The sequence below is a fragment of the Chrysemys picta genome, chromosome 2 (assembly GCF_011386835.1).
Source record: "Chrysemys picta bellii isolate R12L10 chromosome 2, ASM1138683v2, whole genome shotgun sequence".
NCBI classification, from domain to species: domain Eukaryota; kingdom Metazoa; phylum Chordata; order Testudines; family Emydidae; genus Chrysemys; species Chrysemys picta.
The window spans coordinates 127,941,836-127,961,968 of NC_088792.1; the positions used below are offsets into that span (position 1 = coordinate 127,941,836).

Sequence of the window (20,133 nt, forward strand, 5' to 3'; positions counted from 1 at the left end):
TCCACAGGGCTATCGCCACGCGCTTCTCAACTGTGAGGGCTGCTCTCATCTTGGTATTCTGGCGTTTCAGGGCAGGGGACAGCAAGTCACAAAGTTCCATGAAAGTGCCCTTACGCATGCGAAAGTTCCGCAGCCACTGGGAATCATCCCAGACCTGCAACACTATGCGGTCCCACCAGTCTGTGCTTGTTTCCCTTGCCCAGAATCGGCGTTCCATGGATAGAATCTGCCCCATTAACAACATGATCTCCAAAGCACCGGGGCCTGTGGTTTCACTGAATTCTGTGTCCGTGTCCATGTCCATGTCCTCATCATGCTTGTCGCTGCGCTGCCGCCGCCGCTGCCTCCTCTCCTCGTTTTTCTGGTCCTGGCTGAGCATAAACTCCACGAGAACGCGCGAGGTGTTTACAATATTCATGAGTGCTGTCTTGACCTCAGCGGGCTCCATGCTTGCCGTGGTATGGAGTCTGCAGTGTTCACCCACCCAGGAAAAAAGGCGCGAAAATGGTTGTCTGCCGTCCGTTGCTTTCATGCAGGGAGGGAGGGAGGGAGGAAGTGAGGCTGTACCCAGAACCACCTGCGGCGATGTTTTTTGTCCCATCAGGCACTGGGATCTTAACCCACAATCCCAATGGGCGCGGGAGACTGCGGGAACTATGGGATAGCTATGGAATTGCTACCCACAGTGCAACGGTGCAGAAATCGACGCTAGCCCCGGTACTTGGACGCACACCACCGAATTACTGTGCTAGTGTGGCCGCACTCATTTCGACTTTATACAACCTGTTTCTCAAATCTGAATTATCTAAATTCGGATTAATCCTGTAGTGTAGACATACGCTAAGAGGGGTGGCAGTAGGCTTCCAGCAGAGAGTGTTTCTAGGTTCTGGAAAAGAGAAGTCCTGAAGGAAGGAACCTTTAAGAGCTGCCAAGCCAGGGGGAAAGCATATGATTTGGGGTTCAGGTAGTGTGGTTTTGAAATTGGTTAATGAACAATTCCCAAGGAAGTATTAATACTTGATTCTACAAGTATGTGATTTTTTTTAAGTTGGTGGGGACTCCACCAACTTACTACTTCTGTCAAAATTCAGTAAAAGATTTCAAGAAGGATCCAATATAAAGTGTGTATGCACTTACAAAGATCACTTTTCAATTCCAAACCCTAATATTCAGTCACTCAGAACTTCCTTAAAATGTTTTCTTTGTGGCTGAAATTTTTCTTGTGAGAAATGTGTTAGACTTTTTGTTTGTATTTTATAGTACATCATATGAATATCTGCTAGTTTTCTGAATGCATATGTTTAAAGTTATATTTATTCTGGTAACATTTTACAATATGTTCAGAAAAGTTTAAAGCAGCTTTTATTTTGGTACAGTCTAATGTAATTTCATTTTGAAATAATAATTTTCTAATGGTTCAGGTTAGCATACTATGTCCATAAGGTTGTTTTCCTTAACTTCAAAAAAACATTTTATACTCTGGCTCTATGCCATGAGGCCTTCCATCACCATGTATTTTTCTGACAGGTAGCCACTCCCATATTACAAGCATCAGATAATCTTTGGGATTGGATGTCCATAAATCACAGATTGGTCATTTAGAAAGATGTGTAAAGATCAAAGTCTTTGCATTTTCCTATTTGGGGTAGTATAGGAAAACATATTTTTATCAAAAGAAGAACAGGAGTACTTGTGGCACCTTAGAGACTAACAAATTTGTTAGTCTCTAAGGTGCCACAAGTACTCCTGTTCTTCTTTTTGCGGATACAGACTAAAACGGCTGCTACTCTGAAACCTGTCATTATGCAAGGCACTGCATTTAGCCGTATGGAGTGGAAATCCATCAACCTCATGAAAATTAAATTTGTTAGTCTCTAAGGTGCCACAAGTACTCCTGTTCTTCTTTTTGCGGATACAGACTAACACGGCTGCTACTCTGAAACCTGTCATATTTTTATAGAGTAAATAACTGAAACTGTTTTCTAGATAGAGATAAAAATAGGGCTTCCTGCTTTTCTCCTTTTTTTGAGGAAGAATATAGTAAAAACTCATAAATAGGAAAACATGCTTTTATGTAATGAATACAAATCTAATCAAATTAAATAAAAAGCTGCAAAGTTTTAGTGACTGTAAAATAAAATATTTTTATTTCTTCAAGCAAATATTGCAAGAAACTGTTACATGAATTACTCATATATGTATAAAACATTGGTGTTCTACATCCATTGTGAAATGCATTCCAAAAATTGCTCCTTTCAGAGTTATCCAAGAAAATGTATTTTTATATATATAGATAGAGATAAAAATAAAAATGCAGAGAGAAGGAAAAATGCAGTGCACTCCGCTGAATGTATATTATGCATCGCCCATGATACTGATCATCCCCAAGTATTTTTCAAAGCAGACGAATGGCTGCTCATGTGCAACAGCCACAGAAATTAGGTGGCACTCATAGTATGTGGAGTTGCCACCTGTCCAAAAAAAAAAAAAAAAAGTTGATGGAAGATACCGGGGTTACTACTGCCTTGTACCTAGTATTTTAAGAAATGTTCCTGAAATGTCAAGAGTTTTATACCCAGAGAGGTCACCCGATTCATAAGAGTAGATCTTTGTTTAAATTACAGGTAATGTTGTATGCTTAGTTGTTATATAAAAATAAATGGAAGAAAAAACTGGAGCATGTCTACACTACAGAAACAGAGCTACTTTGCTGTAGTGTATTGTTGACTCTTCCCACATCAACACAAGGGATTTTTCTGTCGATGTAGTAAATCCATCTCTTCGAGAAGCAGTAGCTAGGTCGATGGAAGAATTCTTCTGTCAACCTAGCTGTGTCTACAATGGAGGTTAGTTCTACCTAATTACACCACATAGGACATGGAATTTTTCACAACTGTGAGTGATGTAGCTAGGGTTGATTTTATATTTAGGTCACTTTTGTTTGTACAGCTCTCATTTATTAGGTGTTTGTACAGCTCTCACTTATTTCCTTACAGATAACCTGTGGAGTGCCTATACAGACAAAGGATCAATTATTGAAAAAAAAGGTCACCCATCAGTTACTGGAACAGAAGAGACAAAAGTTGGAGGACTCCCATATGTTTTTACAGACATTATGACCTACTTCACAATGCTAGTAGGGATTTATTTCCCGTCTGTGACAGGTAAATACAGTGGTTTTGCATGAAAAGATACTGCTGCTGTTAATTGTAATTTTATTGTTGGCACTTCATTTCCCCAATTTTGGTTTATAGGTATTATGGCTAAGTTACATTTAATTATAATGTTAGAGTAGAGGGGAGGCACAGTGTACCTTGCTATTTCAGTGGGCTACCGTCTGTGGCAGAAACCATTTAAAGCAGCATTTCCTAATTTTTTGAAAGCTGAGTTCCCTTCAACAAAATGAAACCAATTGTCTTTTCCCAGGCCTTCATGCGTTGCTAAAGGCCTAAGCAAAATGACTGCTAACTCAAAGATTGTGTATATCTTGATAATATAATTTTTTCTCTCTTGAAATGAATGGGGCAGTTTACCCATCTGAGCTACTGTTTCAGGTTTTCTGCAAACTTAGGCCGACATCTTTTTATCAGGTTACATTTTCAAGGTTCTCTTTTCAACTGAAAAAAGGTGAGGACATCTAGAGGCTTACTATCACAAAAGTGCAGCTAGTCTCGCAACCACCACCTTTCTGGTCTTGATAGATTTATATGGGACTAGTTTGATTGAAACAACTTGAGGGGAATTGGGCAGGGTTCCCCCTGCCCCCATTCCTAACTCAGTCATTTGCATTTTGATGGATCGTCTGACTGTTGTGAGTGATCAGTGTTTATGTCCTCATTTGAGATTTCTCAGGTAGCAGAAGGAGGTACTTCCTCAAATATTTCCCAGTAAAATATCAAAAAGAACGTTGTCTAAGATTCCCACTGCCAGCATCCCCAAACTTTCTTGGATCTTTACGGAGATTTCAGATAGAGGCAGGGAAAATGGTTTTACCCTTGGCATTTTATCCACATCTAGCTGCCTCCCAGGTTCTAGTGTGGTTCTAGTGTGGTTTCACCTCATGTGGTTTGTCTAGGATATGGGCAGTGCCTGTGTTCCTCCATCCCTGGAATATCTGCCCAGTAACTTCCATCCCCACTGGGGATCTGGTGTAGGTAGAGCAGGGTATATCTACTTGTTTTTTTGTTGTCTTTATACAGCACCTAGCCCAATGAGTCCTGGTCTGTGACTTAGGATTCCTAGGTGTCATGATAATACAAATAATAAATAATATGTACTGGTGCCCGAAGAGTGAACTCAGCAGCATAGAATCATAGAATATCAGGGTTGGAAGGGACCTCAGGAGGTTATCTAGTCCAACCCCCTGCTCAAAGCAGGATCAATTCCCAACTAAATCATCCCAGCCAGGGCTTTGTCAAGCCAGGCCTTAAAAACCTCCAAGGAAGGAGATTCCACCACCTCCCTAGGTAAAGCATTCCAGTGCTTCACCACCCTCCTAGTGAAATAATGTTTCCTAATATCCAACCTAGACCTCCCCCACTGCAACTTGAGACCATTGCTCCTTGTTCTGTCATCTGCCACCACTGAGAACAGCCGAGCTCCATGTATGTTGTACACCCCAGTTGAGCTGGAGCTGGCTGTGTAATTTCTCCCCCTCCAGAGGCTGAACAACAAAGTTAACTCTCTCTACATTTGGAGTGCAAGCAGCCCCCCTCCCCCACCCCCAATGTACAGACTGGGCAATTCCAGGGGAGATGAGCCAGTGTATGAGAGAGATGATGCCACTTCTCCCCACTCCTCTGAGATCCCTCTGGGATGGTATCCCTCCAGCTGCAGTAGGCTCTCACCCCTGGATGGGTAACTCTGCTTGCCTCATCCCTCTTATATTTCCTATCAGCCCAAGGCATCTATGTACACCTCTACCCCGATATAACGCTGTCCTTGGGAGCCAAAAAATCTTACCACGTTATAGGTGAAACTGCGTTATATTGAACTTGCTTTGATCCACTGGAGCGTGACCCTCCCCCCCCAGAGTGCTGCTTTACCGCGTTATATCCAAATTCGTGTTATATCAGGTCGCATTATATCGGGGTAGAGGTGTATTCCTCAGCCAGTTTACTGTCTGTGAACACATCTCAGGGCTTTCAGTCTATTAACCAGGATTTTAGGGCATATAGGTACAAGGTGTAAAACTGTTCAAGTCCTGTTAGCTCATAGACCCTTCTGAACCATTTTCTTGCCCCAACCACTACTCCATTTTATTATGTAATCCCTAATTTGTGTTGCAACTTCAGAAGAATAGTTTGTATCACACTTTTTCTGAACCGCCTGAAAATTCCTTCTATACAGTTTGTGTGACAGTTCAAATTTCTCAAGCAAAGTAAGTTTAAGCTGAACAAATGTTCTGTAGTCCACATAATGGAATGCCAAATGTTTCCTCAGTTATATTAGATTTTGGATGGTTGCTAAACATAAATATTGTATTTAAATTCTTTTTCATAAAGTAATCACTATTCATTGATTTTATGGTATAAAATTAGGGTTTATTCTTCTTTTTAGGTATTATGGCAGGATCAAACAGATCTGGAGATCTTAGGGATGCTCAGAAATCTATTCCTACTGGAACAATTTTGGCTATTTCAACTACATCCTTTATCTGTATCCTTTGTGATGTGTTTTAATTATTTTCTTTCTTCCAATGCACGCTATTAAAGTGGAAGTGTACAGGCCTTAGGATTTTGTTTTGAAGTTTCACTGGGAAGTCACAAGTTTGCTGAGTTTAAAACTTAGCAGGAGCAAAACAGAACCTAAACTGAAAGAAATTCTAAATATTTTCTAGTGATTCCCCAAATTCCAAATGAAAATTGATGCTATTAGGGGTGGATAATGCAGGATCCTGAAATCACCCTGGTCTAACCAGTAAATTACCTTTATTTTGATCTGATCAGTGTGGCCATTTGAAAATTTGATAGTGTGTGAGCTGCCAGAGAAAGAAACTAATGCTATACAGCATTACAAAATTAGGACTCCCAGAGTCTTCTTTTATGAAATGCCAAATTTTGGATCACTTGAAGTTACTTAAAATATGAGAAAATATTTTAAATGATGTAATATAATATATGAAGTTGGTTATTTTCAGTACTACATTAGGGTAAAGTATAGAATAAATACAGCACATGATAAAGAAATATCGGCAAAAGTCAGCTAACCCTTGATTAATCTTATTTTTGTGAGAAAGCTGGAAGAAGACAAAAAAAGTAATGTTCTGAGATTTTTTTTTACAGATTCTTAGGTAATGAGGAGTTTAATTCTTCTCCAAATTACAGTACAGTATAATCTCTTTTTATCTTCCTTCATTCTCAATAATAGATCTATCCTGCATTGTATTGTTTGGTGCATGTATAGAAGGTGTGATATTAAGAGATAAGTATGTATGTTTAATTTCCATCTTTATAAAGTGTACATGTTTTATGTATGCTCATAAATGTTGATTATTGGAATGAAAATATGTTTGAATAGGTTTTATTTTAGAAATTTACCGGTAATTTAGATGGTGTGTGTTTATATGACAGTTAACATTGCTAAATGTCTTAATTTCATACTATTCTTTTAATAAAAACAGACAAGTCAAAGTTGAAGAAGAAAAAATAATGAAAATATGCTAAGTACACACTTAGCCTTAATTATGAATGCTTATGTTTCTGAATACCCTACCTGGAGATCCACCTGAAAATCACAAAGGTGTATTAGCTAGTGCAGAACACAGAAGCTCACCTTTTGAGTAGGGCATGTTATACTGCACCTATGTTCTGTGCTGTGTACTGGCTGCCAGTTCCCTTCTTGCTGAAATTAGATTATAATTAGTACCTTTATAGAGTTGTAACAGATTGCTTGGAGGGCCAGGCGGCCTAGTGTTTTGCATCTGACTTCCAGTCCTTTGTTTCCCTGGTCAAGGTGTCTCAGTCCTTCATGCAGTGGGGGTTGGGAGAACCAGGCCCTCCCAGTCCACCAACACTGTGTGAGTTGACTCCTGAACAGGGGCACTCCGAGAAGGGAGTCTAAAGCCACTGTCCTGGGCTACTTCCTACTACTGTCCCTTCAGTTTGTGGAATGGCCTCTAGAGTTCAATTTACTGGGGTGGCTTGCCTCCCATGGCAGCCTCTCATGGATCTTGGGCAGAACCTTGCTGCAGTCCCTGGGCATGTAGCAGAGAATTTTCAGGGACTCAGTTGTATGTATGCACTGGCACCATGTGGTAAACCTTTTTCTGCAGATCCAGTAGGTGACTTGTTTTCAAAGCTGCATGTGCATATGTAGCTTCAAAATGAGTACTGACAAGTGTATACAAGGTCTGGGCATGCACAATTCAAAGATTTTGAAAATTGACTTCAATGCATCAGGCTTCTTGCTCTGTCTCTGTTGTTCCTGGCCCTTGTGGGCCTGAGAAGAAATAAGGTGGAACTGGGTTAGTCTTAGCTCTACCTTTTTCTTTTCTCTGCCAACTGCTCTGGCAAGCCTGAAAACAAATGAAAAATAATAGGCTAGATACAATGCATTTTTACTAATAATCTTCAAACATTAAAAGTGACCTGCAAATTTTTTAAAAAATAAATTAATGCATGCCACTTTTTAAAAAACTGCCTTGACTTTGCTGGATGACATCTCACGTTTCTTAAGACTCCCCTAAGCTCTCTCACCTTAACTGAACCCCCTCTGGACTCGTGCATGGATTCATAGGCAAGACAGAATCAATTATCTCAAGAAACCATTGGAACTAGCTTGGGCATCAGTTACTATGTTATGAAAGCACCTGGCTCCTAGTGCTGATTTCTTTTGCGCATTCTCCTGATAGACATCTTTCAAAAATTGCACTGACTCAGGCAGCATGCCAGGCTAAAGGCATATGTATGTAGTTGACTGGCTAATTCTAGTTGCCACCCCCGTGGGTTTTCTGTCTTTACTCCCTCTGCCTATACCTCAGAGAAAACCATCATAGCATTACCACTTTTTCCTTAGCACTCCCTCCCACGTCTATAACCCTCTCCCATTTGCTATTTTTCTTTAACCGGAACAGCTAATCCAACAGCTGTGAGTGGAGGACAGCTTACAGGCTGTCTCCATGCTTGCACATGCCCAAGTGTCTTAAGCATCTCTAAACAATGTTAAAACTAGGCAGTTCACATCTGTCAGCAGGTTATGACACTACCTCACCCACTGACTCTTCTCATACATCTTTTGATACCCATGCACTGTATATGATCAACCATTTATTTTGAAAACAATATTTATATGAATCCTCTATTTGTGTCTCTGTATATATCTGCACGACAGGGTTTTCAACAGCAAAGGCTTCTGAAAATCTGGTTTCTAGTATCATGGCTGTTATTCTCATTACATGGTAATTAGTTCAATACCACAATGGGTACAGAGCATATGAGTAAATACTACTGGCATAAACAATGTAGTGTGCCCAGATAATATTGAAGTTATGTCTTGTAAAGACACATGTAGTATTAAGAATTATTAAATCACAGTTGTGTTGTAAAATTTAACTGCTCCATTCCTTAATAGTATAAGAAAGGATAAATCGGTTGGATAAACCCAAACACAACCTGATTATTTTGTAGAGTATCATTTATTAAGTGCTAAAAATAATTAGAAATGTGTATATTGAGCTATAATAGAAGAATTATCACTTTAGCATTCACTGCTCTTTCTCATTAATGTATTTGATCTTTTCCCCAAGGTTTGGAGAAGCAGTTAATGGAAACCTAGTGATTGGTACATTGGCATGGCCTTCTCCATGGGTAATTGTAATTGGTTCATTCTTCTCTACATGTGGTGCTGGTCTACAGAGTCTTACTGGTGCACCCCGGCTGTTGCAGGCTATTGCAAGAGATGGCATAATACCATTTCTTCAAGTGAGCTACTTTTTTCAGTATTTTAAATGCATTTACATTTAAATTGCATTTATATTGTTGACTTAAATATACTTTCAATTCTTTTTATTCCTGTTACCGCTGCAGAGCCATGAAAGTGTGATGGGATGTCTATACTGCAATCCAAGGTATAATTGCAGCTAGGATAGACCTACCCAAGCTAGCTTTACTTGTGCGAGCATTGCTAAAAACAGCAGTGTAGATATGGTAGTGCAGGCTTCAGCAATGCAAATTGGTACTCAGGGTTATGGATGGGCTAGTAGAGCCTGCACAGAACCCCATATCACCTCAACTACACTGCTATTTTTAGCAATGCTAGCACAGGTAAAGCTAATGGAGGTATGTTTACCTGACCTGCAGTCACACCTTGGATTCCAGTATAGATATACCTTGAGCTGAATCTAGATTTTAATTGCATTAAAAAGAAAAAAGTAAATCAAGTTGCATTTGCAGACCACACTCTACCCTTATGTATCTCTGTGCTGTTTTATTGTCTTTATTCTTCAAACAATCAAGTTGTGCACTATGAAACTGAGGCAGAATTAGGCCCACAGAATTTTTTACGAGTGGAAATGCACAAGCCAGAAAATAACTAGCAACTTAACTTTCAGATTCCAGGCTAGGTTTGGAGTTCAGGCACTTTTTATTTGTAAATAGAGTAAATTTGATCTGGACATGGAACTACATGATACTGTTTTGGAGTCACTTATAGAAAAAGTTGAGAGCAACAATTTAAGTTCTTACTCATTCTGCAAATTATGTAAATTAAGACAGGTATAACAGCTATTTCCATGCTGTTCTGTCATTAACTCTGAACTTCAAGGCCTGGTTGTGACTGAGATGAAGATTATGTAACTTTTCTCTGAATTGGATAGTTTGGCAAGTGTAGAGTGTAGAGTCCCCCAGGTATTCTAGTGCCTGGGCAAAATTGGGAGATGCATGAAAAGCAAGACCATCTTGAACAGCTTGCAAAAACTGTAACCTTCCCATTGATGAAGGGGGTCTAACTCAAGTTATTAAGGTACTGCATATGCTTGGTCTCTTGAAGGATGCATCTTTGTGCCTACATTTACAGATAAAAGCAAAGGACAAAAAATGTCATCGCCCAGAAAGACAATGCAAAGACTTTTGTAAGGCACTATACCTGGAATTAACTGAAAAAGCTTACCTAGAAGTGACAGCTGTTACAACACTCTGTGGGTGCCTGCTAAAGGAAGAACGGAGAGTGGCGGCTGCTGGTCAGACACCCAGCTCTGAAGGCAGCACTGTTGCTGCCAGCAGCGATGCAGAAGTAAGGGTGGCAATGCATTATACCATGCCAACCTTACTTCTGCGCTGCTGTTGGCAGTGGGACTGCCTTCAGAGCTGGGCGTAAGGCCAGCAGCTGCCATTCTCCAGCAGTCCAGCCATTGCTTAAATTGTGCTAGGGTTCTCCAGCACCTCTTGCATTAAAAATTAAGCCGTGTTCCCATTTCCCTCCTTACGTGTGACATTCAGTATGCATTGTAGAGTTTAAAATTATGGATAAGTCACTATGCAAGCTTTTACTCACTGACTACAGTGGAATGAGCAAATAACCCTATACCGGCACAAGATAGTTCATCATTCCTGCCTCTTAGTCCAGCCAAAGTAAAAGGCAAAAGATTTATACGATCTGAAGAAAAACCAGAGTAACTATAAAAAACCTGCAAATTAAAATAAAAATGAAAACATGGTTGCAACAGAAGCAAAAATGTTAACTCAGTCATTTCCTTTTATATTGACAAATTCTCAGTCTTTTGGACAGGACTGGAAAATGACTAACGTTGGGAGGCATAGAAAAATATTCAACAGTGGATAGATAATTGATTATTTTGGTTTCTATCTCTTAAGGATAGAATGCGTTGGGCGTGTTCTGAAAGGTAGTGCTGCTTTTTTTCTCGTGAGACTTGGCAACAGCCCCTGTTGGCAGGCAGGGATCTGAGCAGAGACAGGGCCAACCAGCAGCTCCTCCTAGTTCCCCACGTTAGGTAACATGTCCAAGGGGATAGGAGCTGGTGTGAGATTTAGAGAGGCACCATCTAGTGTATGATGGTGGTGGTAATGGGAGGCAGTGGGAGACAATCTTTGGGAGAGGAACTAGAGTGGGACAGGCCCAATTAGGGGAATCTGAGGAGGGGACTGGGGCTGGGAAGAAGTTGTATGAAGAGAAGGGAGTTGGAGAGAGGCGTGGGGAACTTGTGGGTGAGGGGAAGGGTACTAAGGAAGGAGGGACTTGGTGGGAGGAGCTGAATATTGGGGATGCAGAGAGAATAGGTGCCAGGACAGGGAAACGCTAAGGGTGGGGAGAGGTGAGAGGTGAATCAAAGAGACAGATGTGGGGCAAGAGAGAAATGTCATAGTTTCGAGGAGTAAATAAAAAGGGGATATTTGGAAATGAGGGAACAAAGGGTGAGATGACTGCAGAGGTTTCACAGGAGGAGAGAATGGGCTTGAGGAAAGAGGAGACTCAAATGAAGAAGAGAATTATGGATGTTTTGGAAGGAGAGAGAGTAAGGGGCATTAGAGTTGTCTGCAGGAGGGTTAGAGAATTTGTAGATAGAGATGGGTTTCAAGGGAGAGGGAGGGATGTTTAGAGATGATGAAGTGTTCGGAGGGAGAGGGAAGAGAGCATGAAGAATTTATAGTCATGCAATGGTGCCAGGGAACATGAGACATTTGAAATATGGCGAGAGATGTTTGAGGAAAATTAGGGTTTAGAAAGAGAATGAGAGTTTGAATGAAAGAGAGGGAAGATTGAAGGGTCTCTATAGGGAAAAGGGAGGGAAGGGTGTGGTATGGAGAATGAGAGTGAGGAGAAACTGGATGTTTAAAAAGAGAACAGGTGGAGGGAATACTGGGGTTTCAATCCTTATGGTTGTGTGGAGAGAAGAGGAGGGAACATATACTGCTGTGTGTATTCTTTGGAACCTTGAGAGAAGACTTTGTCCCAGCTACCCCCTACAACTTTATGAATAAAATTACCTGAGTGGATCTGGCCATGAGCTCTCTCATATCCCATGTATCAGCAACTGGGCTCCTTCTACTGATTTATGGTAGGCTTCTCTGTAGGTTCCCATGCTCTTTCCTTTGTTTCTTCTTTTCTTTCTTTAATGCAGTATCAAGAGTCAGGCTTGTGATTAGAAATGTCATGTTGTTTCTCTTCCCCATCCCTAAAATTTTAAATTATAAAAAAAAATAGTTTTCCTATATCAAGTCTTAACTCATGTAAATTTGCTTTTTTAATATATAAGAGAATCTGCTTATGTATGTGGATTTCAAATAACTTTAAAAATGGCTTTAACCAGTTTAAATTTGATGGGTTTTGTTAAAGTTGGTTTCCCTTTAGTATATTTTGAGAACTATATATTGAACAGATTTACTTATTTTACTGAAAATTTTAATTGAATTAGGTATTTGGTCATGGAAAAGCAAATGGTGAACCAACCTGGGCATTACTTCTCACTGCTTTTATTTGTGAGATAGGAATTCTCATAGCTTCACTGGATAGCGTAGCACCAATTCTTTCAATGTAAGTATGCATGTGAAACTTGACATTATTTTTTTAAAAGCTTATTATATTGTTGAAATTAACTTAGTTATCAAGACTTTTTCTTGTCTTTGAAATACTTTTCAGATCATATTGTTAGTAAAACTCAGTTAACCTGAAGAGAATCTAGACTGACAAAATATGATAAAAGCCTTAGGCTAATGCTAAATTAAATCAATGCTTAACTGAAATAGACTTCTATACATTATTTGACTTAGTACTTCAGATATTCTCATTAAAAAATTAGCACTATCTGAAATCAACACAGACCATATTAAATGGACTGAAATCTAGCTAAATGAGAGATTTCACAAACTAATTCTGATTAGGGAGTTATCACCTAGTGGGGGAATTTCTAGCGAGGTCCGATAGGGATCTGTTCTTGTCCCAATGCTATTGAATATCTTTACTAGTGATCTGGAAGAAAATATAAAATCATTAATGGTAAAGTTTGCAGATGCCAGAAAATAGGTGAAATGGTAAATAATGCTGGGGACAAGTCAGTTCTACAGAGCAGGGTGGGTCACATTGGCTAGGTGGGCTCACTTGAACAAAATGTATTTTAGTATATCTAAATACAAGATCATGCATCTGGGAACCAAGAATGTAGGTAACATTTATAGAATGGAAGACTGTTTTGACAAGCAGTGACTCTGAAAAAGACTTAAAGGTTATGGTGGATAACCCTGTGTGATACAGCTAAGTGAGTAAATGAAATACTTTCATAGACTGCTAGGCCATAAGGGATCATTGTGATCATCCAGTCTAATCTCCTGCAAAGCACAGACCGTAGAACTGTCCCAAAATAATTCCTAGCACATATCTTTTAGATAAACATTCAATCTAGATTTAAAAATTCTCAGTCATAGAGAATGTACCATGACCCTTGATGAATTGTTCCAATTGTTACTCTCACTGTCAAAAGTGTACACCTTATTTCTAGTCTAAAATTTTCTAGCTTCAACTTCCAGCCATTTGATCATGCTATACTTTTCTCGGCTAGATTGAAGAGCCCATTATTAAATATTTGTTCCCCATATAATGTAGGCACTTATAAACTGTAATCAAGTTAACTGTCAACCATCTCTTTGCTAGGCTAAGTGGATTGAACTCCTTGAAACTATCACTTAAAGGCATGTTTTCTAATCCTTTAATCATTCTCCTGGCTCTTGTCTGAACCCTCTCTAATTTACCAACATCTGTCTTGAATTGTGGACACCAGAACTGGACACAATATTCCAGCCAGTGGTCACATGCCAAATGCAGAGATAATATTAACCTCTCTATTGCTGCTCGAGATTCCCCTGTTTATGCATCCCAGGATAGCATTAGTGTTATGCTTATAAGAAGCACATGGAATCTTTTTAAAGGGGATAAGCACACCCCCTCCCCCAAAAGGTTCTGCAGCTGGATCTTATAGTTATCAGTCCTAAGTGTTGCTTGGTCAGTTCCAGTGGCCAGCTGAAAATGCACACGAGGGAGGGGAGCTGGGTCTCTGTCGAACGTGTTCGAAGCTCCGATGTTGATGCAGAATGAACCCAAAGGCCCATGGCAATTTACCCATCTTTTATAGTAATAAGTTCCATACAAGCCTATGGCCCTTGTTGTGTCACACCAGAGTTGTTAATCACGAGGTATTCAAGGTTGTTCTTAATCAGCATTATTTTGAATTGTTACTGGGAGGATCCGCAGCTGTTTCTTATCTCGTCTCTCCGGCTCAACTCCTTATCTTGACCCTGGGGTGTATGCCTTTTACTTTAGGGTTGTCAATCTGCCATCTGGGTAATTCTGATAATTAAGTTGGTGCCTGTTGACTCCTCCACTCCCCTCTTGACTATCCGGCCCAGCTGTCTCTTCTCAGTAATCAGTATGCCATACATTCTTCACTCACACACCAAACAGTAAATAAGGCAATAATTACAGCCATAAAACTTCTGTCCTTCTAAGAACAATCATTAACACAATCAGCAAAGAATAAACTCAGAACAATTTCTTCTTACTAATTCAAAGCTAGCAAAATGGAGTAGAAAGCAAAATAAAAAAATGGAGTGCAATTTACTCGAGACAATTTCTCCCCATTAGGCATTTGGCCTACATTAGCCCTTTTTGACCACAGTATCACACTGGGAGCTCAAGTTCAGCTGATTATCCACCACAATCCCCAAATCTTTTTCAGAGTCACTGCTTCTCAGGATAGAGTCCCCCATCAAGTAAGAATGGCCTGTATTCTTTGTTTCTTGGATATGTATCTAAGGAAACATGGTGTAGATGCAGGGAGGTGGTATTACCTTTATATATGGTATAAGTGAGACCTTACTGGTACACTGTCTTCAGTACTGGTGTAAACACTTCAGAAATGATGCTGACAATTGGAAATGGTAAAAAGAGCTATCAATCCATCTATTGTGCTTATATGGCCCTAATTATTGTGGTATCTGAGCGCCTGACCGGGTATAATGCATCTTTCTAGCATTGTAGCTGTGCTAGTCCCCGGACATTAGAGAGGCAAGGTGAGTGAGGTAATCTCTTTTTTTGGATCCACTTCTGTTGGTGAAAGAGACAAGCTTTTGAGCTACACAGAGCTCTTCAAACAATAAATCATAGGCTTAGAAGATAGTGGTGTAACGTATGTTTAACTCAATAATTCATCCTGAAAACCTCTTTCATATTTCTTTCAATCAGGTTAGTTTCTCTAGTAATTCACCCACAGTATTGCAATAAGCAGCTGTTTTCCATACTTTTGCATTTTAAAATATTGCTAATGTCAAATTACTTTCCTATTTTACAGGTAACTTCAGTACCTTCGAATAAAATGTAATAAAATGTGGGGTGGTTTTACATATACAGTAAGCTAGACTAAACCTTACAATATAGCAGTGATTGTAGCTATTGCATACAAAACTGTCTCTTGCCTTGTGGAACTTAGTCACTACAGTATAACATGCTGCAAAGAGATTAGTAAAACTTTAAAAAGGATTAGCGTTTTATATGAATAACAAAAAGATGCCTTAAGTTACAATAGCAAAGATTTTTGATATAAGTTTTATGAGGGATATAAACCCTGTTTCAAGTTTCAAGGTATAGTAACTCCTCACTTAAAGTTGTCCCGCTTAACGTTGTTTCGTTGTTACATTGCTAATCAATTAGGGAGCATACTCATTTAAAGAAGAACAGGAGTACTTGTGGCACCTTAGAGACTAACAAATTTATTAGAGCATAAGCTTTCGTGGACTACAGCCCACTTCTTCAGATGCATCCTCTAATGCTTATGCTCTAATAAATTTGTTAGTCTCTAAGGTGCCACAAGTACTCCTGTTCTTCTTTTTGCGGATACAGACTAACACGGCTGCTACTCTGAAACCTACTCATTTAAAGTTGTGCAATGCTCCACACTTGCGTTGTTTGGCGGCCTGCTTTCTTCACACCCGGCAGCCTCCCTATGGCCCCTTGCCCCGCAGCGCCTCCTGGCCACCGGCAGACTCTGTGGATCAGCACCTTCCCTCTCCTCCCCCCCACCTCCTGCCCGCGGCTGTCAGCTGGCTTGCGGCGTTTTGGAGGCGGGGGGGGGAGGAGCAAGGATTCAGCGCGCAGGCTCCCCCTGCCTCCTGCCTTCTGCCAGCGGCAATCAGCTGGCTTGCCGCGTTCGGGAGGCAGGTGAAGAAGGGGAAGCTTGTGCACCAAGTCCTTGCTCCTCCCCCCTCCCTTCTGCCCGGGGCAATCAGCTGGTTTGCTGCGTTCGGGAGGCAGGGGAGCAAGGGGGAGCCTGTGCACCGAGTCCTCGCTCCTCCCCCGCTCTCCTGCCTCCAAAACTCCGCAAGCCAGCTGATTGCCGCCGGCAGGGGGCAGGGGAGGGAGTGGAGGTGCGCCGAGTCCTCGCTCCTCCCGCCTCCCTCCTGCCCAGGGCAATCAGCTGGCTTGCGGCGTTTTGGAAGCAGGAGAGAGGGGGAAGGAGCGAGGACTCAGCGCGCTTCCCCCCTCCCTCCCCTGCCTCCCGAATGCGGCAAGCCAGCTGATTGCCCCAGGCAGAAGGGGGGGGGGAGTGAGGACGCGGCATGCCTCCCCCCTCCCTCCCCTAGGCGGCAATCAGCTGGCTTGCGGCGTTTAGAAGGGAGGGGAGGGAGGGGGAGGAGCCAGGACGCAGCGAGCGAATAAAGGGGGAGGAGTTGGGGGGGAGAAGAGGTGGGTCAAAGATGGGGGCTTGGGGGAAGGAGTGGAGTGGGCGGCCTGAAGGTTGAACCCCCGCCTCTGGTGCTTGCAGAGTAGGGGAAGCTGCCCTGGAACCTACCCCCCACCCCCCCCCCATTTACATTAATTCTTATGGGGAAATTGGATTCGCTTAACATCCTTTCACTTAAAGTCGCATTTTTCAGGAACATAACTACAACATTAAGTGAGGAGTTACTGTATAAGTGAATTTCTAACTGATTGGAGATAGGAAGAAGCTTTCCATGTTGATAGATCATTCTTTGATTATCTACTGAAGTGTTTCTTGCATCTTCTTCTGAAACGTCTAGTACTGACCACTATCAGAGACTGGATAGTATATTAGATGAATCACTGATCTGATCTGGTTTAGTAATTTCTATGTTCTTATACTAATCTGAACTTTCTGTAAATATATTTATTTATCCCTACTATCTTTAATAGATTTTGTATGTGAGACTATAGAGTTCATTTTCCATCTGAAAGATTTGTCTTTCTCTGCAGGTTTTTCCTAATGTGCTATATGTTTGTGAACTTGGCCTGTGCAGTGCAGACTCTTTTATGCACTCCAAACTGGAGACCTCGTTTCAAGTACTACCATTGGTAGGAAATCTTTTTATGTACACTTCTTATTTAGAAGAGCCAAATCTAATGGCTAATTTTGGTTTGTATTTGTTGTTTGTTTTGCATTCATTGGACATTTTCAGTAGCAAAACTTTTTTCAACAATTTATAGATTCACAACATTAACACAAGAGGAAAAATTACAATAGAGGAGAGGGTTTGGAAAAATATTTTTCCCTGTTCATTTCAGTTAGTTCTAAGTTTGATGCAGATGGGAAGCAAGACAGAAATAGTTATGAACAAGAACACACATAATGATAGCTGTAGTTAAAGCCACATAGGGGTCTATTTCAAGAGTGGGTGAGGTTCTGTGGCCTGCAATGTGCAGGAGGTCAGACTAGACGATCACTATGGTCCCTTCTGACCTTTAAGTCTATGAGTCTATGAACATAACCTCTATGCAGCCTTAATTCAGCCCCCTTAGTGTATCTATTATCATACAATCTTTAATTACAAACTTACATACATAATTACATTTCTACAGGACCCATTGCTCTAGTCGTAAAAAAAAGCAGTTACCGGAGCACATGATTTTGCCATATAAATAATATTTATTTTGGACTTAAAATGGATGCATTAATCTATTTGCACACACTTTCATTACATGATTTCTCTTCTTGACTAAGTAGTTATGTTTGCTGCATAGTTTCAAGAAGTACTGGAACACTGTTCTGGCTGTTCAAAAAAGTGCCAGAACAGCATTCCAGAGTGTTTTGGCACAACTCAAGCACTAACTGGACCCCTGCCTCATGCAGTGAATGAGTAGTTAATTCAATATTTATTTTTATCTTTATCATTCAGTGTGTGGCCCCAGGCCCTGTTTAATGCACACTATCCAAACCCTCAAAAGATAAATACAAAATTATTTATTTCCTCCTTGGAGTTTCTGTGGAGTTCTCTCTATAGTATCCCAGTGTTTCATAAACATTACTAAATTTAGATGGTATTATTTATCCCTGTTTTGCACATGAGAAACTGAAGCACAGAGAGTTTAAGGCTAAAGTTTTCAAAAGTGTCCACTAATTTTGAGTGCCCAATTTGAGAAGTTTATGGTCTGATTTTTCAAAGTACTTAGTATTTTTACAGTATTTAATGTTCAAAGCAGAGCTCCAATCAGTTTCAGTTGCAGCTGAAAGCACTTGGTCTTCAATTACAGCATCATATAAAAATCTCATATAATTATATTAATGTTCTATTTATAACTCCAGAACAAGAGAATTGACTTTAAACTCATTCTCATTGATTCACTAAACTTTAAGTAAATTAGAAGTCTGATTTTAAACATTGTGTTCAATTTTGAATCGAATTTGTTCATGCAGTCATTTCAAATATGTACCCCAATTTGGTATTTGCATGAGCCAGTGATCTGTTGTGCATGTGTAGTTACCCAAGTAGTCATTACATTGGTGGTAATTGTAGTGCACATACTTTTGAAAATGAATGGGTGCTTGGATTCAGCTACCAGATCTAAATGTTTTTCTTTTTATTCTTTTATAACCTTCAAGAAGCGGCATACATTTGTGCTCCAAAACATACACCCAGACTGAATCTGGAATGTATACTGTGCTACCCTTTTCAGTTACATGCAAAGATTAGCGCTCGTTAAGTTATTTTCTGACATTGGTTGTCTTTTACTTAGCATTTTATTATCTTTTGAAAGTGCCAATTAAAAAATTTGAACTTTTTATTACTCAAATTTTATACTAACATTGTGTGGGATTCTGAAGTAGTATGCAGATTCCCAGAGAATATCTGTGAAACTCACTGACAATGTGTGTGCTTGAACCCCCTCTAGTACTGGTCAACAAAGAGGATGACAGCCTACTACTGCTGTTAGTTACTTCATTAGCTCAAGGGGCAGAGGTCTGTGCTTTAGATGTTAAGGTTCCAACTGTGCTGCAGGCTCATGTCAGTGTCAATATTATTCCACATGATGGAATTTCTCCCCCCCCCCCCCCGTTTTCTTTTTTTAAAATCTAGGAAATTACATACAGAAAACTATGATAAAAATGTTAAGGTTGCAAAGCCAAGTTCTCAAAAGTTAGGAAATGTCAGAATTAAGTTTGCATTTTATAGATGAGGAAATTGAGACAGGCAAAATTATTTGCCCATGGCCCCACCTAAATCAGTGACAGAACCAGGATTAGAACAGGAGGCTTATTGACTCCCAACTCTGTGCACTTTCTTCCAGACCACACTCTGTTACTATCAGTGTTATTGTGTATCCACAATTTTTCCATTGACTATAGTTGCAATCATGAGTGCTCACCGCTTCTGAAAAATCAGGTCCAAGGTGTCTCAAGTTGGGCACTCCAAAAAAAAAAAAAAAAAAAAAAAATGAGGAACACACAATTAGTAGCAACCCATGAAAGCAATGAAGAAGTTAGAGCTTCTGTGAAAAAGATAAGAACCTTTTATATATGGAAAGTGTTAGGCAAGTTAATTATTCAATTACTGTTAATGTGACATGCAGGAGTGCTGCAAAGAGACTATTTTTTTAAATTTCCTGTTCCCGATCATCTGATATGGATCAGGATTACCCTGTCATGTGGCAGGGTCATCCCACTGTCCCCAGTGGCACTATTACACATCTTCTCTTTCATTTGAAAAGTAAAAGCAAACATGACATTATAACTGGAAAAAAAAAGCCTTGCTGCAAACTAATAGAGCCAAAATCCTCATTTTTTATAAAATGTAAACAGATTATATGACATTGTGTACCTTCCCCCTCGCCCTTCTAGCCCAAAAACCATCAATCAGCTACTAAATCTTAGTACTGCAGCACTGTCGCTTGAGCTAA

General features: G+C 40.2%; 1 protein-coding gene across 4 annotated transcripts in view; it reads left to right on the forward strand.

Annotated features, from left to right (window-relative positions):
* Nucleotides 1-20,133, forward strand: part of SLC12A7 (solute carrier family 12 member 7) — a 354,616-nt gene that overhangs the window by 237,724 nt on the left and 96,759 nt on the right. For all 4 annotated transcript variants that reach the window (XM_065584171.1, XM_065584173.1, XM_065584170.1 and 1 more), the window contains exons 9-14: nucleotides 2,997-3,164; nucleotides 5,560-5,658; nucleotides 6,370-6,427; nucleotides 8,747-8,921; nucleotides 12,371-12,489; nucleotides 17,215-17,313. In XM_065584171.1, coding sequence (XP_065440243.1) covers nucleotides 2,997-3,164; nucleotides 5,560-5,658; nucleotides 6,370-6,427; nucleotides 8,747-8,921; nucleotides 12,371-12,489; nucleotides 17,215-17,313 — 718 coding nt within the window. The remainder of the gene's footprint in view (nucleotides 1-2,996; nucleotides 3,165-5,559; nucleotides 5,659-6,369; nucleotides 6,428-8,746; nucleotides 8,922-12,370; nucleotides 12,490-17,214; nucleotides 17,314-20,133) is intronic.